Below are 27683 nucleotides of genomic sequence, written 5' to 3'. Positions count from 1 at the left end.
TTAGATGTGGTTACATCAATGTAGTCTTTAATTGATACAAGATGTGTTTGTAAAAAACTCTACATAAGAAGAGAATAGCAATCAGCAGTCACAAAACAATGTTGTATTAATGACATTCAGGCAATATGATTGTGCCGTCTACACACACCGGTCGCATGTCAAAACTATCACTCTTTTGCATTATCCACATTTTGCACACAAATGAAATATGATCATTATGTCTGAGATACTTTAGATTTTGTATCGGGTATCTAAACTGAATATTTCTGTCATCCATGTCCTTTTGTGTCACTACGCAGGGTTCTGAAATAAATCACAAAACACATCATCACTCAATGAACAAATCTGGTTTTAAGTACGTCAGTTTTCACAATAGAAGTAACTTCTCATCATGTTACACACTCAATATTGAGGAACCCCTCAATTCAGGTATGGAAAGAAAATGTGCACCAGAGAGCCTGCCCACCAAACACGGTTACATTGTGGTTACGTACCGCTTTGGTCTCGGTTACGTCGTTGAATAACGTGATGGATATGTCATCTTGTGAATCGCCTATACGTCGTGACTATATTTTTTATGACCAAAAGTTACATGCCCAGGACGTATCGGTGACCTATTTGCAACGTCTCTTTTGGTCTTGTGTTCGTCATATCCTTTTTTTTTTTTACATTTAAATCTTATTTTGGGTCCCTCTACTGTGTCTTTATGAGCAAAAAAACGAGGACAGGACAGTTAGATAGATAACTAATGTTTGGTTTTGTGCTTTGTTAGCAAGTGTGTTGTTCACTGCAGAAACATGTTGCGGCTGATCCTGCTCCATCTCCAAAAGGTTTCCTAAACAACCTCCTCAGCTTCGGCACAGGAAATTCAAGTGGATGCCATCTATTCTGTGTTCTTGAACATACTGCCTCCATGGACAACCAGAGATGCCTCCTTTCTAGCATACATGTCACTCATTCACTCACACTATACTGACTTTGCACTCATTCACTCCTCACACACACACACCTACATGACTTTTAGCACTTTTACATCCCTCTCCCTATGCTACAGACCTTTTATTTATTTTCTTATTTCATCACACGTCAAAACACACACACACACACACATATCTGACTTTCTCCAACTTTTGCACATCTCCATAGAACTTTTTATTTATTATTTTTGATTTCTCCTCCATCTATCTACCCATGTCCTTGATTGCCTAGCCTTTCTGCCCCCACCCCACCCCCATCCCCAACACAAACACAAAAAAAAACACACACACTTACATCATCACTGTCATCACCTCACATACATACAGCACACTGCTTGCTACAATAAGCCTCCTCTACATACTTGCTGCACACTGCCCCCCCCTACATACACAGCACATTGTCTTCAGGATCTTCTCCAACACACATCCTCTACATACTTACAGCACACTGCCCCCACCTACCCACACACACACTACACACACACAGTCACTGCTCCACTCCCCTTCCGCCCACACACACATCTTCACTGTCATCACTCAATACATCATACATACAGTACTCTGCAATAGTAAGTCCCTTCACCATACTTGCAGTACACCCCCCCCCCCCCTCTCCCCTACATACACAGCACATTGTCTCATGAGGAAGCTTCTCCAACACACATATTGCACACTGCCCTCTCCCCGCAAAAAAAGCAGTTTTTCCTAAATAACTACCTGAACCGTGGCACTGAGGATGAAGAATCTTTTATGGTATGTTGGTCTCAAGGGCCCACATAAACCTGGCCCATAATCACTCATTTGTGATTTGCACCCCCCCGGTAAAAAATGAAAATGCAATATTATTCTGCTTTAATCGCCCCTATCTTCAGTTAAGATGTTCAGAACTGCACCAAATTTTATGTGTATGATTGACCTGGCATTCTCTGGGGGTATGCCAAGTTTCGTAGAATTTCATCCATGGGGGGGTCTAAAAAAAATTAGGTTATGTGTACATTTAGTGACTGTACACTCATTGGCCTGTAGATGGCGGTGCACACATATACACATGCACACACACACAGGCACCCACTATCGGTATTAGAACGGCCGATACATAATTACAAATTCATTAGGATTAAAAGAAAGCCAAAATAAATATTCATCATCATCATCATGGCTGCATTTCCAGTATTGGCGATAAGTAGTCGTTTGTCCACTAGATGGCGCATCGTTGCAGTGAGACGTAATTTTGTTGGAAGTTTAAAGTGGGTTGGAAAAACAATGGACGCTTCCTACAAGGACTGTACGCAAAGAACGGTCTAATAAGGATAGGACGATGTTCACATGAAATGTAATTCCCATTTCTTCTTGAAGCCGAAATAAATCTGAGGATGTTTATCGGACATGCTTGGTTTTTACTGCAGGTACGGACCTAGGTAATGTTACCGTTAGCGTTGGTTGAGTGATGGAGGCCAATTTGATTGATTGCATTTGTAGAAAACTATAAATGCGGTTATACCAAGCAAATTGATAGCAGCACCTGTAATTGTATCTTTCGACTGTCATTTGTTGCACGTGCTACAAAAATCTTTCTGTGCAATGGAAGATTTACCAACGCGTTACCGGTCTGATACAGTTTTGCCTATACATCGTGAGACTGAGACGCCTGTTTATTTTGTTTTAAGTGCGTGCAGGGTGTGTGAGGGAAATCGATGTGCTTTGATTCCAGCTTGGTAGTTGTAGTCTGTGAAATTAAAAAGCACGTGTGTGTGAAGTATCCAAACAATGACACCTTCATTTCATTATAGCTACTTTAGCAACACACCTTAAGCTACTGTGTAGTGGGTCCCATTTAGAAGTGGCTACTTCATTCGCGCTTTCCTTGACTCATGGAGCTGCGTGAATTTTATTACAACTTTTCGCCACGATATGGCAGTTTAAGTCCGCTTCATACTGTAAGGCGTAAGCCATTGGTTTCCAAAGGAGATTTTATTTGTGTCGCCAGCATAGCCTATTAAGGTTTTGCACCTACGTCATAATGTCATGTGACCGTTTGTTTACAACTAGAGTGGTAGGCAAGAATGGTAGGCAAGGCACTGCAGAGAGTGGTAGGCAAGCCTACAACAGTCGGGTTGCATAGGCTACACATAGTTACAAATAGCTTCAAAATTGAAATTTTAATATCAAATATTGACCGGGATGCCGACCACTTGTGTAGGCCCTAACAGTTGGTTTTACAATAAGAAGCAAAAGGCTTACGAACGACCGTTTAGCCTACCTATCCTCGTGGTTGTGGACTATGATCGTTAGCAGCTGTGAAGTCTTTTTTATTCTCAAGATAGCCTAATGGTGTAGCCTACTGTCTCTGAAGACGTAGGCTAAAAATACAACTATCTACAGTCATCCAAAAATGAATTGCCAGAGATAGGCTATGAAGGGAAAAAGTGCAGCATTTTAAACATGGCAAGATTATTTTTTACGAACAGTTTGTTCTAATTTGTCTCGTGAAATTCGTGCTTGTGGACATCAATCACCTATCTTCTGTCCTTCTATTTCAAGTTATCATGAGTGTCATTTGATTATATAATCACAACAAATGCTAATAAATGAAAACAGAATAGGCTTATGCGCTATAGGTTAACTTTACAGGTCACTTAGGCTAACTCCCGTATGTCAAAATAAACTGATTTGATCCTAATTGTTTAGCGATCACACACAACAACTTAACACAGCAACCCCAAACACCACTGTTGAACCTAGGCTACTGCTTCAGTCATGTAAAAAATAAGCAGTTTATGAATTATCTTTACCCGTTTAATCAAGTCCACATGACCAAAATAACAACATATTTAAAGGCTGAGCTAGCATAACAGCCTATATAGGCGATGCTGCAATGGATAACTAATAAAAAGTTTCATACAATTAATGAACTTTATCACTCACATTCTGAGTTTTTCTGGGTGGTTATATATCCATGCAGATCGTCTTCGAATAAGCCATCGCTGTTATATGATATAATATGTTACAGGATTCATGACTAACGCCATTAATGTAACATGATGCTGACTGACGCTGGCTATAACAGTAGGCTACCGTTAACGTCTGCTGAGTCTACTGCCTACCAAAACCTGTAAGCTGTTCAGTTGAAGTTAAATGATCAAATATTGTTTGATTTTGTGTCAGCTTTCAGAAGGAAGACATGTTCCTTTCTGGTCAAATTTCACAGCTTCTAAGAAAGTCTATCGTCTTCGTGTAAACCGAGTTTTGAACAGAGAAAAAAAGTTAGGCTACCATTAGGCTACATGCAGGTTCTCCCATAACGTTATCGATACAGATCAATGCACCAAATCAGGGCGATTTTAGCGAAACAACGTTCCTGTGACAGGCTATCAAATATTGAACAATGGGATAACGTTTCATCATCACCTTTATTGATGCCTGAAATGTTGACATTGCTGAAATACAGAGATGTAGCCTACAGAAAGGCAGCTGCAGACAACGATGTTCAATGGGTTCAACTTGTCCCTTGCCTACCAGCTGGATGTAAACAAAGCTATAGAACCTAGAATACGTCACATGAAAAACGTTAATTGACAATTTATGTTGTAAATAGGCCTACCTTATAAGCCTACCTGTAGCTTAGGGAAGCTAACAGCTTTCTATTAGGATCTAGTTTGTTAGTTACAGTTTTGTCATAACGCCCCGAGGCATTTTTGCATTTAGAATAGCCAGAGCGTGGATATCTCAATCGGAAAATTAAACAATATCGGGTGCCTATGGACTAGCTAGGCTGGGTGAACCCATCTGATCTGCCCGCTATTTATTTTTTGATTTCTTAAAGATTGAGCTTGGTCTGGTGAAAGCCAGACTAGCCATGGACCTCAGTTACACAATGCAAAGGAACATGAATCAGCCTATATTTGCACGAACAATGACGGACAACAGCTCTTCAACTTTGGCCCGTTAAAATGTGTATTCAGTCTAGCGACGCATTTCATCAAGGCCCATTTGGACATGTCAGTTATTTGCACCACTGGTTAGATGTAAAACAGCATTTCGTTTCAGACTACTGTTACTTAATTTGTGCATTAACAATAACGTTTCAGACTACTGTTACTTAATTTGTGCATTGACAATAAAGTATTACATGAACTAAAGATGACTAAAATCTTATGTAGAAGAAGAAACATTCACAAAAAATTCATCCATCCAAAAATGACCTTTGTTTTTGAGCTGTTGAAAACGGCATGGAACTGACAGATGTTTTTGTTTATAAATAAATAAATAAATAAATAACATCATGCTGATACCTTTTGCTTTTCCCAAATACAATGTAGCCTACAGGTGTAAGTGACCTTTCATCAATCCAGTTGCAATGGATGAACTGTGATGAACTGCCCTACTTGTAATTGTTTAGAGATTTTAATAGGCTACTTCATAGAGGCCTAATTTATGATGTGCATCTATTGTCCATGCAGCATCAAAGTTATATCATCATTACAGCATCAGAAATTAGGCTATTTTCCATTTTGCATAGCCTACATTCAGTTGTAGGCTATCTTTAACTAAAGCTTGACTGAAATATTGTAAAACAATTTAGTTATTTTAAAGATGTATGGGAAGAGTGAAATCACCTATTAGTTTCGACGGATCCTCGCATGTTTCTGCTGAAAAACTGCTAGTTTCATCCCGAGCTGCATGTTTTTATGAACGCATTTAAAGATGCGGTTATTTTTTTCAAAAATATGCGATTATATTTCACAACTTTGCGAAGTGTGACTGGGAAAGGCTGGCAAGCAAGCTGCAGACAGATCAGGGGATTCACGGCCTAGACTAGGCCAGCAACACACACTGGAGGGTGTGTTGACATCAAACCACGAATGCAAGTTTACCCGACTGCTGTTCCCGCTGTTCATTCTCGTGACATTTCCGTTTTTCATCCCCTGGCTGAAAGGTAATTCAGTTTCTGTCCCTATAACTGTATACTTGTCTGTCACTAGCTTGACTCAAGGGGAGACGGGGGAGGGGGCCTTCGTTAACTTGCTGGGCCCTACGCAACTTAGGGCTTTGACTCCGAACTTCGTTATTCGAATATAATTTGATTATTTTAAAAATTAAAGATATTCGAACGAATTTTAGGGATCTCTTAATATTCGAACCTGTAGCCTATGGACATAATTTCTATAAATGTATTTGGTTGTAAACGTTGTTTTAAATTCAGATTCCGAGGTTTTTTTCACGCCCGGTGAAGTAAAATCGCGAGCTCATTAGCAAGGCTATTATTGGTCATCTGGGCTCCTGTAGGTGACATTAGCATCCTGGCTGGTTCGTGCTTAGTTAGCTCACACATAGACATAATAGACACTTTTATTTTAAACTTAACCTTCCTCTGATTTTAATCACCTCAGTTATCAATCAAAGCAAACAGGGAAAAGAAATGGCAACACAATCATGAAAAACACTCAAATAAATAAATGTGCAGATAAGTCTGAATGAAAAGCAGCACTGGTTGAAGCCTGGAAATATTGTAAACAAAGTAGGCTAACGTTAGCTTAATTTGCTAGTTTATCACATAGACTGTATATATACAGTCTATGGTTTATCATAGTCCGGTTAGACTGTTCAGTTTCCCTACGTGTGTTTAAGTTCAAATGAATACTTTTTCTCCTTGGGACAGGCCCGTTTGAGTCTTGGAAAATACTTTTCCATTTGCATCGGGATTGAGATTATTAGAATTTAGCAGTCAATTTGAATGCAACAGTTTTTAACAAATTCTTGCAGCGTGCTAATGATGCTAACCGGATTTAATAGCAATTCGTCTTGCACTATTAATGTTTGGATTACATGTGCATGCTGAGGAGGGATGCGCCTGTTGAGAGGGAGAGAGAAAGAGTGCACGGGGCAAGGAGAGTCTGTGTTGAGGTAGGCCTACTTCTATCGCCTACTCTGGTAGAGTTTCACATACTACAATGCAAGATATATTTAGCCTATTTATTTATGGACAACGTAAGGCAGGAGGTGTGTGTTGCTTTTAATTATGAATGTTCTATCGAACGTATTTTTTATTGATATCGATTACATGTCTATTGCGATACATATTGCTATCGTTTTATCGCCCGGCCTTATGCTCAATAATAACAATTTTAACACACGCATAAATACTCAGCCTTTCGTGCACAGTCTATTGACATTGACTGATACACTGCCCTCTGGTGGACAGAACATATAGAACTTAAGTTTGATACCAATATCGGTCTTACTGAAGACATTTAATGGTTAAAATATTATTAATACATATTCAAATATATTCGAATTTTAATATTAATAAACAAACGAACTTCGAATATGATTTTTGGGCAAAAGTCAAAGCCCTAACGCAACTTGCGTAGTGTGCTTATAGGGAGAACCAGGCTTGTGGCATTTTAGTTTTGATGGTTTCATGCTCTCATGTACAAGCAATTCACTGCACGCCACACACAGGGGTTTCGGTCGCATTTTGTCCTCAATTTAAGTGAATACATATTATTGTTTTATCCCACAAGCTCCGCGACCCACCCAGAACGGTTCCGCGACCCACTTTTGGGTCCCGACCCACCAGTTAAGAAACACAGCTGTAGCATATAGCTGTATTTATATTCTTATTCTCTCTCATTTGTGTTTGATATTGTTATTGACTGGACTCACATGTACAAAATAGTACATAAATTGTATTTTAAATCAGTTACTCTGTTCTCTCTTGATTTAATGTTCATTCACCCAAGTAACATTTATGTTATGTCCATGGACTGTAATGTGCTCAAAGTGCCAGCTCATTTTTAATTAAAAATGTGTAATGATCACTTTTCTAAACCTTGATGTTGATTATTTCAGGCACTTAAATGTTTCTATCTTGTTCTGATGCCCATGTCTCCAGTATTCTTGTGAATGAAGTGATTATCAGTATATCAGTATAGGAAACTGGTCACCCACATGCAATGTCCTAGTTCATGTATGTATATATACTGCTCAAAAAAATTAAGGGAACACTTAGGTTTTCCACAATTGTTAAAACACATTTTTTGAAACCTTCCACCCTTTTCTCCATTCTCAAACTACATTCACAGAATGTCTGACAGTTCTTGCGAAATAAAACACTCAAAAACACGCAAAAGTTTTACTTGTGCTCAGAACCAAACAGTGCCAGAGTACCGATCCAGTGTATGATTGAAGTGTTCCCTTAAAAAATGTTTTGAGCAGTATATTACACATGCATATGCATATACATACACACACTGTTGCTTAATTATGAAGTTATGTCGAGGCTGGTATTCTCAAGCTCATACATTTTTTTACTGTATCTGTTTGATGCAGAATGTTTGTAGATAGCCTATATATATATGTTGGGGAAATTCAAATTGCGCTATATATGCATGTTTATTTAACAATTTTAATGTGAACTTGGGAATTTGCCTTTTTTTTGTCTCTTTAAAATTGCTTCACAAACGTGTTACACAATATCTTTAAGCAAATACAGTTTATTTAAGATTAGTGAGAATAGCCTATGCTTTCACCTGTAGCATCCATTTTTTCCACACATTCCGATGGTAAAGCACATAATGAACACTCGCAGTGGGGAAAACAACAGCATAACAGGTGGTGGGCAATTCCATGGAAAATTAAGTTTTTTGTAACATCCATAACGCCAATAAAATGTGATGGTATGGTATGATGTGAATGATTACATGACATTTGAGCATTTGCTATTTTTGGCTGAAGAATGTCCATGAGAAAAAATGCACAAAAAATGAATGTTATCATTCACATCATACAAATGCCAAGGCATTTCACTGGCGTTATGGATGTGACAAAAAGTCAATTTTCCGTGGAATTGCCCTGGTATAACAATATTCCCAGGTGCCATTAACGGACCTTATGAGTAGGACCAGGTGATGACGTAGCAGCTCAGTTATTCACGTTACGAACTGACAACGTAATCACGGGACAAGATAGCGACATCGTGACAACATAATTCACGGCACGAAATGGCAACATTGTCTCCACCACGTAGCAATGACACCGAATGTTAGTCTCGTCGCGGTGACCAAACCACGACCAACTAGTTACGTAGTCACTACGTCCTGTGTTTGGAGGGTGCAAGCTAGCCCACATTTACCTCGCCCACAAAATATGAGGATTTCAGATGCTTTAATCACTGTTTTCCGTTCGTCTTTTAAAGTTAGTGCGCTATCAATATCTTGTATAACAAATGCAAAAGGGAAATCTAAGAAGTGATTAGCCTACTGGCGGTGAAAAGTCCCAGTGAAGATGTCTTGGGATCTCCCCACTTGTGGAATGCCTCTCGTCCAATCACATATTAATAAATAGTGTGGCCGGATGTAACTGTTGTAGGCTATAATGTAGGCCTAAACTGTGGTTCTAACTATTGTAGTGATTCTAAAAACTGTATTGTGTTTAGTTAGAGCTAATTATTGTGTTCTATCAGAGCTAATTTATTTCAGTGATACAAAAACAAAATATCAATATTTTCTTTTGAATGTTGACAGAGTTTAGATTATATTCAAATCATACTTCTCTCTGCACTTTATTTGAATTTGTATAAGTTTCCAGGTTTCAATACAAATTCTATAGGGTAATTTCTGAAACTTGGATGTGAGGCTCCCCACTAAATTAGACAGAATGTTTGGCACATTTCTGAGATTATTACTAACTAGTGCAGTGCCCGTTCAAACATGCCATTCCTGAAGAAAACCCATAGCTCAATTACATGCCCACAGGTATGCCTGCTTTAAAAATAGGATGATAGGGAAACATCATTCCAGCTAAGCATTTAATAATGAATACTGAATATTATATAATATATTAGCCTATAATTAATGTGGCCTCTAATACATGTGTAATAAATGTAGGCATGGCTGCATGTGACATTTCTACAGATCAGAATGACATAAGCATAAACAACTGTTTTGAGTTAAGTGTGTATAGCTTACTGAATAATTTCTAATGCTATTCGAAGCGTCAGTTTATTGCACATACTTTTATTTTGAGTGGTCACTACATACCCGTGTTTGATGGTGTGATAAGTGCCATCGCTTAGGCTGCAACTTGTCTAACGTTAGCTATGTGGCATTAGCTTATCGCTCGTTTCAATTTGGGACCTTGCAGTCGGAATTGTCGTTTGTTTAGTCAAAGTCTCAAGTCCAAAGTAGCCTGGGCTATTCGAAGCGTCAGTTTAATGCACATACTTTTATTTTGAGTGGTCACTACATACTCGTGTTTGTTGGCGTGTTGTTGCAAAATCCGCGTAATCATTTTATGCAAGCAAACTGCATACAAGGAGTCTTTATTGTTAAGGTCATGATAATCATCTTGCATCTTAACCCACAAGCGGTTCCCGAGTAATCCGTTAAAATTACGACTGACTATCATCAAAGTGAGACCTAGCAGAGCCTGTTCTCTGGACCTAGCAACTGTCAGTACACGATCCATAGGGTGAAGCTCCCCTGAAACTGATCCTCTTGGAAACAGTGCAGTGGAGCGATAAACGTCCTACGTAAATAAGCATATTTTGAAATATGCATTCAAAAATCTTCAAAATCGAGAGTGCACACCTTTGTGCCACACACAAGCCACATACAAAATCTTAGGTCAGTCTGACAAACGGTCAGCGAGATATGCGTGCCACAGACACACAGACGCTTCTTGCTTTATAGATAGATGACCAGATCCTCCAACGCCACTAGCAGCGACTACCTTTTAGTTTATGAGACTCAATATACAATTTAAAATTTCTAGGGCGAGAACTTCAATCGAGACACATGGCATTAAGACGAATCAGTGTACTTACTATAACATCTCATTGGAAAGACCCATTGTCCATTATGGCATACATTCTGTATCGTTTTTTTTTCCTGGTTTTCCTGAAAACTATAGAAGGCTGGGCACTGGAAAGTCACCCGGGTTCCAGAAGGATAGACTTGCTCTTGGGTGTCGATTGCTTGTATGAAACTTTCCTCTGGAGGTGGAACACATGAACCTTGAGACACTATTAAAAAAAATACAGAGGAAAGAAGGGTCAAAGGGAATACACAATTTGTGTGTGATTTACATTTTCTAGTTTCTTGTTGTACTGTATATCCGATATACAGTTTCGTTACCTAACTAAACTTACTAGTAAAATAGAGAATAGAGAATACCTACCTACATTTAGTAAAATAGAGAACAGACAAGGTACAATACTGTAAGTACTAACTTTTATAACAAATAGATTGACAGTTCAGAGACATGTTAATTCAGGGATGTAGATAAGAGGGATAGACAGGTTAAAGAAGGATGTCATGGTAAGTGCAAGTTAAGTCTGTTGGAAGAGCTGGGTCTTCCAGAGACTTTTGAATACAGAGATACCTGCAGAAATACCTACAGAAATACCTGCTCCGGCAGGAACTGGTAATTGGTGCTTTACCATCGGGGAACAAGAAATGAGAACAGTTTGGATTGTTGTGAGCTTGCAGGTGTCAGTGTCAGGTGGTTTTCTTTGGAGGAGAGCAGTGGTAGCATATTGGAGCATTCAAGTAAGTGGGTGAGGAACCGGAAATCACTCTATAGGCCAGCATCAGTGATTTGATTTTATTGCCAGCAGCAGGGGCGTCACTAGACCTAGTCTGACCAACATTTTAAATTGTTCCCTGTTAAATTTAAGTATAATATTGTTTTGTATTTGTATGTCCTTTTGGACAAAAGCGTCTGCCAAATCTCATAACCATAACCATAGACCAGTGGTCCCCAAACTTTTTCTTCTGAGGGCCAGCTCACTATGCCTGGCACTAAGAGAAGGTCAGAGACTCGGAGTATATCAGTAACCATAAATAGTTTAGTGCTGTGAACAACAACAATCCACCTTAGTTGAATATTCCATTACATTTAATCATAGGCTACTGCAATTTAATACCATTGTTAGCTGTGTTTATATTGCCATCATGCCATGTAAAATGTAGCTCAAATGAAATGAAATTAAATGAATACTAATAAAAAGACTTTAGCATTCCCAAAAGTATTAGCAGGGAGTCCCAAAAGTATATCTTATTTAAAATGAACTCTGAACTCTGTGTCTTTGCATAAACAGCTCAAGTTGTGAACAAGCAATATCCAACAAATAATTTAAAGTTCTCAAACTATGAGTTTTATGAAGTGCTGGCAAAAACATCTGGAATAACCACCATTCAAAGGGGCAGCCGTGGCCCACTGGTAAGCACTCTGGACTTGTAACCGGAGGGTTGCCGGTTCGAGCCCCGACCAGTGGGCCGCGGCTGAAGTGCCCTTGAGCAAGGCACCTAACCCCTCACTGCTCCCCGAAATACCCGTTGAAGCAGGCAGCTCACTGCGCTGGGATTAGTGTGTGCTTCACCTCACTGTGTGTTCACTGTGTGCTGTTTGTGTTTCACTAATTCACCGATTGGGTTAAATGCAGAGACCAAATTTCCCTCACGGGATCAAAAAAGTATATATACTTATACTTATACATTCTAACTTTCACTCACCTGATGAGAACTTTGTGAATTGTGAATTTGGATGAACACTTGACCGAGTGAATAAAAAATAGAAATAGTTATCCCAGGAAGTCCCAGAAATATGACTTGAATAGAAGTTAGTTAGTTATTAACAATGAATTGATAAACTTTTAGAATACTTTGAGCACTGATGCAGTCAGCATAGGCCTCTTACATTGTTTGCAGGTAGTCCTACATTTTATTCCGTTTTCGATGGTAAACGCAAAACAGCGCCAAGACAACCACCAGTGGACAAAAAGAGTATTACACGTGTACTGTTAAGACCCGCCATAGAGAATGAATGGGGGAAATTACGGATGTTATAGTTTGACGATGTCGTACTCCCCTGCGGGCCAGATGCTATATACCACGGACATGTTTTGGGGGGCCACCCAAAATGAGGTGGCGGGCCGTAGTTTGGGGACCACTGCCATAGACCTATGGGGCACACGCCCCAATAGGGATCTGGGGGTATGCTCCCCGGAAGAAAACATTGTATATTTTAACATTTAAATGCATCAATCTATTAGCCTGGGTGCCAGCCGAACTTAGTCCCGCCCACAACATTTGAGGTCGGAAGTTCGGTCTGGAATTGCTCCGTTGTGGAGCAACTATGCTCACCCTAGATCTGGCGGACCAATCAAATTGGGGTTTACGATGATGGACAGGTGAGCAACAGCGCCTCGCGTCATCTGAGCACGCTTAGATTAGGTCTGTGTTTGCAACAAAAACACCGTGGCTAGAAGGAGACATGGCTTTTAAGACCCCATATGGAAAATGCATATTATTATGACCGCCGCGTAGCGAAGCTTAGGTTGGTTTAGTCCACCTTTTTTTTGTATGTTGGTCTTAAGGGGGCATGTCAACCCATCCCATTACCACTTATTTCATGTATAGCGCCATCTAGTTAAAAATTAAAAAGCAAAAAATTTGGTGTTTTCATCACAATATCTCTGGCTGACATGGTCAGAACTTCACGAAATTGAAAGTGTAGGATCATTATGACTCCGAATGCATGCCAAGTTTTGTGAACTTTCGTTCATGGGGGGCCTTACAATAAAATAATTTATGTGTACATTTAGTGACCGTACACCAACAAGGATTCCTAAATACACTGAAATAGCAGAGGAGGCAGCTAAGCGAGGTTGGAGTGCACGATTAAGGCCTATTGAAATCGGTGCACGTGGGTTTGTGGCCAGATCTGCTATTGGCTTGCTGTCTGAATTGGGCATTTGTGGTCGAAGTCTAAGGCAGGTGGTTAGTAACATGTCTTTAGCAGCAGAACGGGCAAGCGAATGGTTGTGGGTAAGGAGAAATTACCCTTCCTGGGGCGCAAGCTAAGGTAAGCTAACTGGCTCATTTGTTTTGTGTTTGTGATGGACTGTGCCTAGGTTGATGGTACTTGGCTAAGGTTTTTTATGGTTTATGGTTCAGTCCGCATCAACGGGACGGACCAACCTAGCCAACTTAGACCATGCCTAGGTTGGTTAAGGGTATTTGGATCTTTGTTGAGGTAATATGGTGGCAGCATGGGGCGTAAGCTAACTGGCTAATTTGTTTTGTGTTTGTGATGGGGCCTAAGCTAACTGGCTAAGCTAACTGGCTAATTTGTTTTGTGTTTGTGATGGGCTGTGCCTAGGTTGATGGTTGGTTGGCCAGGGTTTTTTATGGCGATGGTTCAGTCCACATCAACGGGACGGACCAACCTAGCCAACCTTGACCATGCCTGGGCTGGTTAAGAGTATTTTGGGTACTGGATATTTCAATGTGGTAATATGGTGTCACCATGGAGGGGAGTGTCTCCAGGACGCTGGTTTCACTGTTAAGCCTTCATGAGGTGTCGTGGGCCTAACTTAACGAAACATCGGTGAATGAGGGTGCCCACTTGATAACCCCAATGACATGCCGCATACTATATACTGCTGTTGGATGGGCCATTTGTATTGTGCTTGTGACCATTTGTTGGCGGATTTGTGGGTAGTTTGCTTTTTAAAGTTAAACTTGAGCAGGGGCTTCTGAATGTGTTTTTACCTTGGATCTAATCCTGTGTATTAATGTAATACTGGGACACTGAAAGACCGGGGTACACGAAACTTAGTGGGCATGTAACCCCACTTGGATAGCAAGGAACCATCGTTTTTCGTTTTGATCTGTAGCCCCCCCGCTGGACTGGAAAAAGGAGGAAAGGAGGGTAGGGCAGACACAGTTTTCTGTGAATATCTTGAGAACCGTACGGCCTAGGATGACCAATTTTTTCCGTATGTTTGCCTCCAGGGGTCATGTTAACCCATTCCATGTGCACACATGTGCATAAACAGATACACACGTACACACATACATTCACAGTAATCATACGTATGACACATACTCACACAGTAGACATATGTACGCATGCATGCACAAACACACATACGCAGACAAACACACAAGCACTAATACTATTTTGTGCTTCAATTTGAGCCATGCACACACAAGTGATTATGATGATACTGCAATAAGTTCACAACCACAAAGCATATTTGCTGAGTTTCACAATTCAGAAATGGTCAAAAATAGCGTACATTTAAGCATTCCATGAAATTATGCAGTAACCTAGTGGTCACCTGTTTATATTGGTCATCTAGTTACAGTATATTGGTCATTGTAATGTCCATCTATACAGTACATGCTATATCTTCCTTTTTCAGGACAGTCTGGGTTACCCATATTTGGGAAAGTATGATGTGATAATATTTGTCTTAATATGTATGTTAGCCTTTATATCAAGAAAAAAATATTTGCAAATCATGATTTTTTTTCTACATATTTTACGTGCCCCAGTAAAAAAGGTCTAGTGACGCTCCTGATCCACCACAAACTATAGTTTTTGAAATTTTGCCAGAAATGTTATCATTCAAAATAACACACTTTCCATTAAATGAAAAATATAATCAGAGTCTTAGACTATTTAATTTATTCCCACTTGACTGTGTTCAATGAGAGAGCACAAAACTGGAGGCACCACTAAGCACTATGTCGAGGTCAATTTGAACATACAGTACATTCAAACAGTATACAGAGTTAGACCATCATACCCCAGTAACATACATGCTTTCCCATAAAAATGTAATTGCAAAAACATAAACCAAATTACAACCATTTTGGAAGTTTTTATCAAGATAATTTCTGAACTAATGAATACTTACCCATGCATTCCACTTTACCATTCCACTGGCCATTCATACAGCTCAATTCTTGATCTGGTTTTGCAGTGTATGGGGACTTGCATATGTACTTCACAGAGCTTCCATCATCATACTCAGCCAAATCTGGATTTAACTCCATATGTTCGCCATCAGGCTTACCACAGCTTGCTACATGGAACATAGAATAATAACGTAGAAATATCAAAGTATGTGGTTCTCAATGTTAGCCATAGACCGGGGGTCCTCAAAATAATTAGCTATAAATTAAACTATATTTACCGCATAGCAGTACAAAATATGACCGCCACTCAGTCCTGTACATCTGTTTCGTGAAAATAAATCACACTTGTCAATGTGTCCATCTCCTACTCTTTTGTGTATGCTTGTATGTGCATTCCTATGTTTGTGTGCGTGCATGTGCCTGTGTGCATGCATGCGTGTGTGTGAGTGTGTGCACGCGTGTGTGTGTGTGCATGTGTGTGGATTTGTGTGTGTGTGCATGCGTGTGGATTTGTGTGTGTGTGCATGTGTGTGGATTTGTGTGTGTGTGCATGTGTGTGGATTTGTGTGTGTGTGCATGTGTGTGGATTTGTGTGTGTGTGCATGTGTGTGGATTTGTGTGTGTGTGCATGTGTGTGGATTTGTGTGTGTGTGCATGTGTGTGGATTTGTGTGTGTGTGCATGTGTGTGGATTTGTGTGTGTGTGCATGTGTGTGGATTTGTGTGTGTGTGCATGTGTGTGGATTTGTGTGTGTGTGCATGTGTGTGGATTTGTGTGTGTGTGCATGTGTGTGGATTTGTGTGTGTGTGCATGTGTGTGGATTTGTGTGTGTGTGCATGTGTGTGGATTTGTGTGTGTGTGCATGTGTGTGGATTTGTGTGTGTGTGCATGTGTGTGGATTTGTGTGTGTGTGCATGTGTGTGGATTATGCATCGTGTGTGTGAGTGTGTGCACGCGTGTGTGTGTGTGCATGTGTGTGGATTTGTGTGTGTGTGCATGCGTGTGTATATGTCAATTTGTCTCCATCTCTATAGAGCCTGACTGATATGGGATTTTGAGGGCCGATACAGATTTCGACGTTTGAGTTTTTCAAAAACTGATAACCGATATATCGGCCGATAGTCATTTTTAACAAACACAATGTAAACATGTTCGGTTACACTTTACTTGACAGTGTCGACATAAGAGTGACATGCCACTGTCATAAACAAGTCATAAACGTTTATGACATAACGCTTTTGTTATTAAGTGACATTCGTTTTTGTCATAACAAGGGTTAGGATTAGGATTAGGGTTAGGATTAGGTTTAGAATTAGTTAGGGTTAAGATTAGGGTTAGAGGTTAGGATTAAGGTTAGGTTTCACGTGTCATGACGGTGTCATGTGTTCATGACTGTCATGTCACTCTTATGTCGATACTGTCAAGTAAAGTGTTACCACATGTTCTCCCATAGCAAGGTTCTAATCAAGATTGACAAGAGAAAGGACAAATTAAACAAAATGCTTGTTTGAACGTGAACGGTTTTGTTCAGAGCTGAAAATGCAATTGCAATGCAATTGCAAATGTTTGACAGAGGGTAGATGTAAATTGCTTGTGACAAAATATTAGCTTTTAGTGTGGCACGATGTCTTTGTAAATTAGCCTACATTTAATTAAAAAGTGTTTAATGCTTCCTGCTTCTCCCTACAACCAGACAGTGTTGCAAATTGTGTGTTTCCGTCACTCTGTCTCTTTCGTTGCTCTGATTGGTTTTTGGCCTTTCCTATTGCATCCGAGGCATTTTGATCGGCATCCGTTTGGGAATGCCCTTTGGAAATGGGCTGTAAACGAACCTTCCCCAGACCCACTCAGTTACGACTGAGGCCCAGTCCACATGGAGTTGCTTTTTGGGTTAAACGCACCGGTTTTGCTTCGTCTTGGCCGATCATCCAAAGTAATCCTGTAAACGAAACTGTAAATTTTGAAACCTGGTCCCAGGATGGAAAAATCTGAAACCGTAGCCCTTGTGAGTTCGTTTGGACGGCGAAACCGCATACTTGCGTATTGATGATGTCATCGCCACACCTCAGCTGCCCTGGACTTGACACTTATGACATTACCTACAATTACAATCAGTAGCAGGGGCGGAGTGGCAATCGGAACGATCAGGAGTTTTCCCGGTCGGCCGGCCTAGGAATGTGCACGGTGCGGGCCGGCCCATAGAGCCTTTATCGCGGCCGTGAGGCGTACGCAGCCATGGAAATGATAGATTTTATAATGAATTTTCCGCGAAAATCTCCAAGATCTATACCTTAGAGTTTAAGAAGTCCAACCAATATTTATACCACTCGCTCACTGTTTCTGCCGGTGCCGTCAGAATTTTCCCGGTGGATTTTAGTGCCCCACTCCGCCCCTGCTCAGTAGGATAAATATCACAACTGGTGTTGCGCAGCGCCAATAGCTTATGACTTGGTGGACTGAACACTGTTTTTCCCGGTGTTTTTTTGATGCATTCTAGCTACTGTCAGTGACGCGAGAGAACTAGAGTGTGGCTACCCGACCCGAGCCCGACGGGTCCCTAAAAAAAGTTGTTAGCCTATCAGGAGATTTTAAGATTATTTGCGTTGCATACTGTGGTAAAGAAATAGGCTACCGGTAGGCTATAAGGTCGTCTCGTTCAACTGGATGAGGATTTCCTCGAGTTGCCCCAATTAACGTTGATGCTGCATAAGGATCAGTGACAGAGGCACTGTAGTTTCAACGACTGTTGCAGTTCATTTTTAAGACTTTTCGTCAATGGTAAGACAAGAATTCTATTTCAATAGGCTATGCTTGCTTGGGCCTCTTGTGTTAATGTGCGCTGTGTGTGACCTGCGTGCGTGCACGCTCATCTGATTCTGTAGACAATTTGTTGTGTGTTCCGTTTAATGGGCTAAAAAGACAGGCTATCCACAAACGTGAACGTTTAATCACTAGCATGGGAATAACTGAGGCATCATCTGCGTCGGGCTCGGGTCGGGTTCGGATCGGGTTCGGACATAAAAATGAAAATGCCTGTCGGGTTCGGGTCGGGTTCGGACGCAACTCTGTCGGACGCGGGCCGGGTTCGGACAGAAATTTGCGGCCCGATCCGCACTCTAGAGAGAACTAGTCAGAAGTTATTAGGGAAGTGCGGTGTAAGTTTAAAGTTGTGCGTAGTGCAGGTGTCATTCATTTATTTTACATGTCTTACAACATAAATGATAGAGATAGATAGATAGATACTTTATTGATCCTCAAGGGGAAATTCAAGGGTCTCTATCAATGGTTGACTGATGGATATAATATAAATGCATTCATAGTCTAGTGAAGTCAGATATGAATTCAGATATGAGCATACAAAGACGCTTAGGACTCATGTTAAGCATATGGTAGATGCGCACTAAATGCGAATGCACGATTTGATGCAGGCAAAAGTATTGACTGTTGCTAACGAAAGTATTATAGCAATATTATAAATGTGGCGACGGAATAGCCTAGAACTTGGGTAGGCCTAGCGTTTAGTAGCTATGCACTTGCTGTGATAGCCAAAACTAATGTGAATGTGAACTATCCTACAACCAAAGAAAGTAAAGAAGATTATTTGTCCCTGCATTAGCAAAAAAAAAGACGGGACTGCACCCTTCACAAACCGTAAAAATTAAGTTTATTAGTTTTACTAACTGTTGACTACAGTTGACAGTTCACTTTCAGTCCACACAAACAATTCTGGTTTCCTTGCACTAGCCATTTTCGTCGTAGCCTACTTTGTTTGTATAGCCTACAGCGCGCAAGCTGGTCAATTTCTTTAACAAACAGTGCCACCTATAGGCCTGGGATATGAAGTAATATGTTGAGTCGTGTTGAGATGAATCCGTTTGCACGCAAATATTCTTGATACGGTTCCAGGGAAGACAGAGGAAAAAAAGATAGGTTAGGTACGTGTGGACTAGCCCTGGGAAGGGTCTGGTTTCAACCGGGCTACTAACTATCAAGTTTCCTAATGAAAGGTTCTTCATATGCAGTAATTCATTTTGTTGTATAGAATAGAAAGAATAGAATAAAAGAGGTCTTTCTTCTGTGATAACAAAGCACTGACAGGGCCAGGACTCTGAGCAAGTCAACAGCAGAAAAAAATATTTAGCAAGCAGAAATGTCCCAGCCCAGTGTTTAGGATGTCTTCCATTAGCAAACCATCGCATTAGCGAACGTTAGCATTGTGGCTAACTACTTTAGCTCCTGTCAATATGGTCAGAAAAGAATGAGATGACAGTCAAAAGAGACAATTACAGTGCTGTTATCAATTTGCTTGGTATAACCGAGTTTATGTTTCACAAATACACCAACAATCAAACTATCCTCCATCAGTCAACCAATAACGGTAAAAAAAAATCTACATATGGATATAACATTAAGCTGGTAAACAGTAAAAACCAAGCATGTCCAATAAACATAAACATTTTGCTAAGGGAACACAACTTCACGGAAGCTGGGATACTTACATTTGATGCATAATGGTGGATCATTCCAGTTTCCCAGGCTGCATGTAATTGTGTCTTTGCCATCAAGTTTATAAAGCTCATCACATGAATATTTCACTTTAGATCCATCTGGATATTTGTTTTGTACTTTGGAGACAATCATTCCATTTTCAATTGTTGGTGGAGCTGTACACTCATTTAGGCCTACTCCTGCTTGAGAACAGAAAACAGCTCATAATATTGAGGGCAGACTGTCCATTAAAATGTAAATCATATCATGATGAAGCCAGTTTTGAAAGAAGTGTCTGAAAGCTTATGTGTACAATTTGGATCTCTCCATGTTTTGTTTTGACACTCAATCTGTTCATCGCTGCTCTCAATTGCCATCGCAAATAATAGTGGAAGGCCGATTATGGAAGGGGTTGAGGGAGGCATTTGGTCGGATTCTGGCGCTGTGGAAATGTGAAGCCTTTATGTGCAGGGTAGAGTAATATGACATTCAATTCAACAAGTTTGTTAAAATGGTGATTTTAATTTATAAGGCCTACTGTAGGCTATGTCCGATTTATTTTAGGCTATTCTTGCTCAGATGTTCAGCATACTGTAGGCTAGGCCTATGTCCGATTTATTTTCGGACATACAGTATTCTTGCTCAGATGTTCAGCATCACCGATTAGATGGAATACATGAATGTCCACGTAAGGACATTGCTATGACGGGTGACATTAGAGACTTCTGCCTAGATCATCAAAGATAACGAATTCCTTCGGCTGACAATCTATATCTTCATAGAGAATATCGTATATATATGGCGGTCTCTAAAACCCCTCGCCCTGCGAAGAGAGTCCCTCACGATTTGCGCTCCAATGTCGTATGGATCATCCAGGTACGCCGACATTGTCTCGAATTGTTAGTGGAGGGGTGGTACTTATAAACGGTGTGGTTAATGGAAACCTCGAGTTAACCAAGAACATAACCTGCTCGGAGCAGGTTTGAGATGCAGCATAAATTGCCATGGCAGCATACCTCGGTTGAAACATATCCACCTTTCGTAGTACGGGTTAACCGGGAAGTTACGCCACACGTGATCAAGTTACTCTCGAAGTTACCCAGATAAGCCAGTAACCCCGCTTCGTAGTACAGGCCCCAGGTTTGCATTCAAATTCCAAAACTTCTCCACCCTAAGTAAAATTGCTCTTCAAACTTCCCTATGCTGTATACCATTTGTCCTCCTAAGTCATTTTCCTGAGTTTCAAACAGGATGTTGCAAATGAATGCCTCTTGAAGTCATATCTTGACTCGTCAGCTTGTTTGAACCCTGACTACCCCGAGTTCGAATTTTCCAAAATGGCAGTGCCACTAACAGTAAATGAGAGCAATAGATGTGTCTCATTAATTCAGTCGTATAGAAACAATAGTGTCTGACCTCTGTCACCATGTTGCCAGGACATTTGTTTGTGTAAATGCTTTGTAACTATTGTTATGTGGTAACAATCACTAACAACAAACAAATAGAAGCATTTTGTTCTCACGACGTGTTGACAACTGGAACGCAACCTGAGTTTTTACACGGATGTGTTCATCATTCCGAATTAGTCGTTTTACAAGACAACTGGAACGCAGCATTAGCCTCCTTGCTTGCACGCCCACGTCCCCTCCGTGCTACTGCGAGTTAACAGTGCAAGTCTACCTATGAAAGTCTACCTGCACGAGTTCACTGAGCATGGCCACTGAATAAGTCAAACCTTTCCTTTTTTTCCCATAGTCCCCAGTTCCCTCCCACTTTTCTAAACAATATATTGCTGTCCTATTCCTGTTATCTCCGGATCACTTTGAAGGTTTTGATATGCCCAAAGCTGTCGCAACCTGGCTAACCTTTCCCACAGGAACCGCCTTCTCCCATGGGTTGTGACTTTTTACCTATACAACACATCTAAGCGAAGGAATCATCTTACGACGGGGCCCACGTGTGATTTGTGAAGGGTTCCCATCACTCCAATTCCAGCGTAAGACAAATGTGTGTTGGTAAATGTGGCGGCTGAAAACAAGCATGATTTAAAAATTACGCCCCTATATACTGTATGCTCATTTTAAAGGCCTGGCCCATAGAATTTATGATATGAAGGTGCATAATACATCCAGAAGAGACTTTTTTGACCTGAATATAGCCACAGATGTTGCAAGTCCAGCTGAACCTCGTTTGACAGTTAGAAAAGTGTCAAGAAAGCCGGGAAACTTTATTTTCGCAGTGAGAACGCAACCTGCCATTTGTCCCTTGAAAAAAAATATTTATGACTGTTCTCTCCACATATGGCTGTGGTACTCAAGACATGCATGCTTCTGGATAACACTTCAGTTGGCAACGGCTTCAGCATTTTTAGCTCGGTTAGCAAGCTAACTACCTAAGCCTTATGCCACAGTGCTACATACTCATAAGTTGCACCTTCTTTCATACGAATTAACATCCCCCAGAATGTCTATACAAAAATGTTAAAAAAGTAATGTCAATATAACTATTTTACACTGATGATGCAGTTTGCTAGTTAACAAGCTAATGAAGCTAATATGGAATGTTTCGGTGTTTTTGTATTTGTGAAGAGGAAGCGGGGCATATCTCCATCTAGCGTAGCGGAATAAGACATTAGGTGGATTCATGTAACCTGCGTTGTGTTGAACCTGCGCGATTCAGCCCTGCACACGCCCGGACTCGAACCCGCGAACAGCAGCACCTCGGATCGAGGCGAAGCGGCAACAATTGAGCCAATAGCCCAGGCTACTGGCTCACATGCCAGCAGCACTCTTGAGGCATCGGGGAGTGAGGTTTACCAACGTTCCACAAGCACAGCTAAGCTAGCTGGCATCCGTTACACTCACCCCCCTAAACCTCACTCCCGATCCGGATCACGGCACCAATGTAACCTGCATTGTGTTGAACCTACGCGATTCAGCCCTGCACACGCCCGGACTCAAACCCGCGAACAGCAGCACCTCGGATCGGGAGGCGAGCGTGCTAACAATTGAGCCAATAGCCCAGGCTACTGGCTCGCATGCCAGCAGCACTCTTGAGGCGTCGGGGAGCATCCGTTACATTTACATGGACAGTTTTTTTGTCATTCCGATTAAAATATTCTGAAAAATGTGTGCGCCGTCTGTTTACACGGGGTACGTTCTATTCCAATCAGGTGCTCTCAAGCACTTTAGAATCTTTGATCGAATAGCCGTTGTTGCCTACTTTCCCATGATAAGATACAGCAGGCAATCCGATTGGCTGTTCAATCGGAATAGGAACAGAATACACCACCTCCAAATGGGTTAAATGTGAAAAAATTCCTTCAAGGACAAATAAATAAAGTAACTTAAAAACCATTACTATAATGTTTTATTTATTACTCTATCATTTATCATTTCAATCATTTTATTTCAATAACATAAATTAAATAACATGAATACACTTACCAATACATTTGGGTGTGAGAGACCATGAGCCTTTAGAGCAGCCAGTATGTAGTTTGAATCCATGATTGCATAAAAACATCACACTGTCCTCACGCTGCACTATGAACCCATTTTCAATTGTAAGTGGGACACATGCATCACGCTGCACTGAAAAATAAGTTATATTGTGCATCACATGATGCATTTCAACTGGACACAAAAATGGATGCAGAATCTTTAGAGACTGAGAATCACAACTTATTGCAATGGGGGTATGTGCAGCATGTGATCTCTGAAGACTGAAGAAGAGGCATGGTAATTGTAAGCCTAGATCATGTTCATATTATAGGAACAGGATTCCACTAGCCTATGTGTGCAGTTTTGTATTTTTTTATTTTTTTATAAAAAGTATAAGTATACATACTCTTTTGATCCCTTGAGGGAAATTTGGTCTCTGCATTTATCCCAATCCGTGAATTAGTAAAACACACTCAGCACACATTAATCCCGGTGCAATGAGCTGCCTACAACAACAGCGGCGCTCGGGGAGCAGTGAGGGGTTAGGTGCCTTGCTCAAGGGCACTTCAACCACTTTCTACTGGTCGGGGTTCAAACCGGCAACCCTCCGGTCACAAGTCCGAAGCGCTAACCAGTAGGCCACAGCTGCCCCAAAGTATTCACCCCTTTGGATATTTTCCCGTTTTATTGCCTGGCTTTTTGACAAAACTTACAAAAAAACTCTTTCAAGTGATACTCTAATATCAAGTGAAACCAGATATCACTCTAATATCAAGTGAAACTTCTGAGATTTCTACCAAGTAATGTTAATTAATTAAAAATATATAATGTAGAATAAGTGGTTGCTAGCCTCACAATTTGTGAAATGGAGATCAGAGTTTGCCTAAGTGCAATGAATGTGCATGGATTCTTAACTTAGCCTACCCTTGTCATCGACACACCCGCTCACTTGTCTGTCGGTCCCACCACAAAACGAAGTAGCCTATGCTTTGACATTCTTACATGTGAGTCAGAGAGAACCCCCCCTCCACTTTTGGTTTCAGCCAATCAAATAACAGTGTTTCTTTTACTGTCGTCCTGGCTGTCGGAATCGGTCCAAATAGCACAAACGAGTTTGATAAAATATTGGTGGGGACAGTTTTGTCATCTCCAATTATTTATGGGGACAAGTCACCATGGTCCCCATCTAAATCTACACCCACGATGCCTAGATTTTAATGGCTTTGATCAAATAAGCATGGTCATACACCATAATGTGCTGCTTTTTGTCTATAATGGACTGATAATTGTTCCGCAGTTTTCAAAAACATTCCATTTTAGAAAAAAATAAATAAGCATTATATGGTATTATTCATTACTTATATTAAAAGTAGATATAAACATACAAAAATGATAATGGCTTTGACCATATAATCATGGTCATACACCATAACTTGCTGATTTGTCTACGACGATTAGTGATTACTTTCATAAACAACATACTCCCTCTGACAGCATCTTCCAATTCTGCAATAGAGTACTGAAGCCATGACGTAGTGTCATCAAGGCAGCAATTTTACTGGATCTTGAAGGAGAATTCCGGTGTGATATTGACCTAAAGTGTGTTGAAACATGATACCGAGTGTGAACGTATGTCTCACAGCTCACCTCGGCTTGTCCCCTGCACTCAGAAATCTGGCGCTAGTTAGCCAATGCTACCAACAGTTTTTCGTTGGGGGTGCCTCAGGCATCGGCCTAGCCATGCAAATAAATCACTGTTTTACACAATTTACGAGGCTCAAAGTAGCTCCATTATTCAGTGGTAGACTTCCGAGGGCCTTGACATTTAAAGCGAGACATTGAGAACTTTGAAAAAGCACTGGTAGTTTATTTACAAGACGATTTATACAGATAGTACTTTAAGGAATTTTACCGTTCAACGCCATCTTGAATTTAGTCATGATAAGTCGAGCGACGAGTACGAATGAACAGGTATGATAAGGGATCAGATTCCAAAAATAATTCCGTGGAAATGCATGGATTCCAGTTGCTGCTGGAAGCAACTGAATCCATGCATTTCTGAATTATTTTTGTTCACACTCGCTATCATGTTTCAACACACAAATCAATCTAACCACAGTGGTGATGACGATGGCAGCCCAGTCCTGCACATTCTCTCCTCAAAAATAAATCACGCTTGTCAATTTGTCTCCATCTTCTACTCCATCCCCTACTCTTGCAACGTTTGTGGATGTAAATATGTGCATGTGTGCATTTGCTTCTGTGTATATGTGTGCTTCTCTCTGTATGTGTGTATGTGAGTGCTTCTGTGTCTGTATACATGCCTGTGTGTGGCATGTGTGTGTCTAGGTTTGTGGTGGTGTGTGTGAGCATGCTTATTTGTGTTTTCTGTGTGCTTGTGTGTCTGTGTACATGCCTGTGTGTGTGTGCCTGTGTGTGGTATGTGTGTGTGTGTCTTTAGGTGTGTGGGTGTGATTATACGTGTGTGTGTGTGGTGTGTACAGTCCAGCCGGATTTTGTTTCTTACTATTACACCGGACAGGGAATCCGTATATGTGGCTAAGCGGCTGCCTCAGGTAAAACACGTTTAAATGGCTACAGCCCATAGATTTAAAAACAATCTATGAGAAACGATGCCTAAATGCAATGCTGTCGATGCCACTTTAAAAAGTTAGTTTAGATCCAGTAACATTGCTGGAAACGGAACGTCACTTTGGCCCATTGTAATCCAGGCTCACAACGTAATCATACTGACTGGCTGTCCTTAGCTATGGTTAAGACTTGGGCTATATTTACACGTGGCCGGCTATTTTCATAAACTGACATTTCACCCTCTCCGTTTTCAAAAATAACATTGTGCACACCTGTCAGTTTTCAGAAAAGTTTTCCTTTACACTAACCTGGGTATGCCTTCAAGAGCATGCCAAACCTGTACGTGGTAGTGTAACGAGAAGCTCATGCCCATGTTAGCCAATCAGAATCCAACAGCAACAAATCACTTCCTCTCTCTCTTTTGAACTGACTAAAAATCTCCACCTCGTCACATAAATCTCCATTTGTACCTCTTTAGACGCAAACGAACAAACAGTTCTCCCAAAAAAACGATCAGCCCAGAGTTTTTAAAAACTCTGTTTGCGGGGAGATTTCCGTTTGCGTCTAAATGACAGAGTCAAACGCAGAAAAACATCACCGGCTGCACCGTTTTCATTGCCGTCTAAACAGGGCCTTGATGAATCCAAATGAGCTGGTCTTGCTTTTTTTGCAGCCTATACAAAGTGCAAAGATTTGACCTCCACATTGTCAAAATGAGAAAGTCTTGTTTTCAAATCCATTACATTTTAAAAAAATAAAATAAAATAAGCATTATAATTCTGTGTATTTTTTACATTATTTATATGGAAAGTAGATATAATAATACCAAAACAATTACTTACTTTGACATTTTCCCAAAGAGCATAGGCACATGAACAGGATAGAGGGTAGAAACACAGCTTGCATTTTAGATGCCGATCTTGCAGACCTCTCCCTCTTCTAGTGTGGCAGCAAGGATTATAGTAACTGTGGATTCTGTGTTAATAATTGACTGCTTGTCCTGATGTGTCTGTAAAGAGTAAAAGTTGCTAGGATGTACCAATCTTGAATTTCCCCTTGGGGATCAATAAAGTATCTATCTATCTATCTATCTATCTATCTATCTATAACTAAAACAGCTCTGCAGTTGCTTAAATGCAACAAATGTGGATAGTAAATGCTTTAAGGGCCAAGAACTGGGAGATGTCAACTTGTGGCATCCTTACAATATGTCACAATAAAGAATATTGCATCTTATGGTTTCTTTCCTTCTCAGTACATGTGGACTCCAGGCAACATGATATACATGGCATTTCTTCTATTATATTGCTAAAAGACACCATTTACCATGCAAGTTTGTATCAGTGCCAATTGTGTTGTTTTTGGTTTTGGTAAGGTGTTTGCATGCCTTAGATAGTCAGTTCACTTGTTTTACATCAGAACTATCATTGTATTAACATATAAATATAAACATTAAGGTTAGGTGGGCCTTG

The 27683-nt window shown here is 40.5% G+C and overlaps 1 protein-coding gene across 2 annotated transcripts; it reads right to left on the bottom strand.

Annotated features, from left to right (window-relative positions):
- Positions 1-27161, bottom strand: LOC125299448 (complement factor H-related protein 1-like). Of its 2 annotated transcripts, none has more exons than XM_048250725.1 (6): positions 27054-27161; positions 23623-23769; positions 20188-20379; positions 15688-15855; positions 10804-11001; positions 1-303 (listed from the first exon to the last, which is right to left on the bottom strand). In XM_048250725.1, exons 1-6 carry the CDS (start codon positions 27115-27117, stop codon positions 107-109), a joined length of 966 nt encoding a protein of 321 aa, XP_048106682.1. In that variant the 5' UTR covers positions 27118-27161; the 3' UTR covers positions 1-106. The 2 variants fall into 2 exon arrangements, with proteins under 2 accessions (XP_048106682.1, XP_048106683.1); XM_048250726.1 differs by having other exon boundaries at positions 20188-20376.
- Positions 27162-27683: the final 522 nt, after the last annotated feature.

Source organism: Alosa alosa, chromosome 8, assembly GCF_017589495.1.
Source record: "Alosa alosa isolate M-15738 ecotype Scorff River chromosome 8, AALO_Geno_1.1, whole genome shotgun sequence".
NCBI classification, from domain to species: domain Eukaryota; kingdom Metazoa; phylum Chordata; class Actinopteri; order Clupeiformes; family Clupeidae; genus Alosa; species Alosa alosa.
The sequence above is the reverse complement of the archived record's forward strand: the minus strand, read 5'-3'. Positions and strand labels throughout refer to the sequence as shown.

What these genes read in the sequence shown, in the direction of transcription:
- LOC125299448 (XM_048250725.1), bottom strand. Translation starts at nt 27,117, where the DNA reads ATGCAAGCTGTGTTTCTACCCTCTATCCTGTTCATGTGCCTATGCTCT. An exon ending in TCTCACACCCAAATGTATTG is followed by an intron (nt 20,380 to 23,622) that starts GTAAGTGTATTC and finishes TCTGTTCTCAAG; the next exon opens with CAGGAGTAGGCCTAAATGAG. An exon ending in TCCACCATTATGCATCAAAT is followed by an intron (nt 15,856 to 20,187) that starts GTAAGTATCCCA and finishes TGTTCCATGTAG; the next exon opens with CAAGCTGTGGTAAGCCTGAT.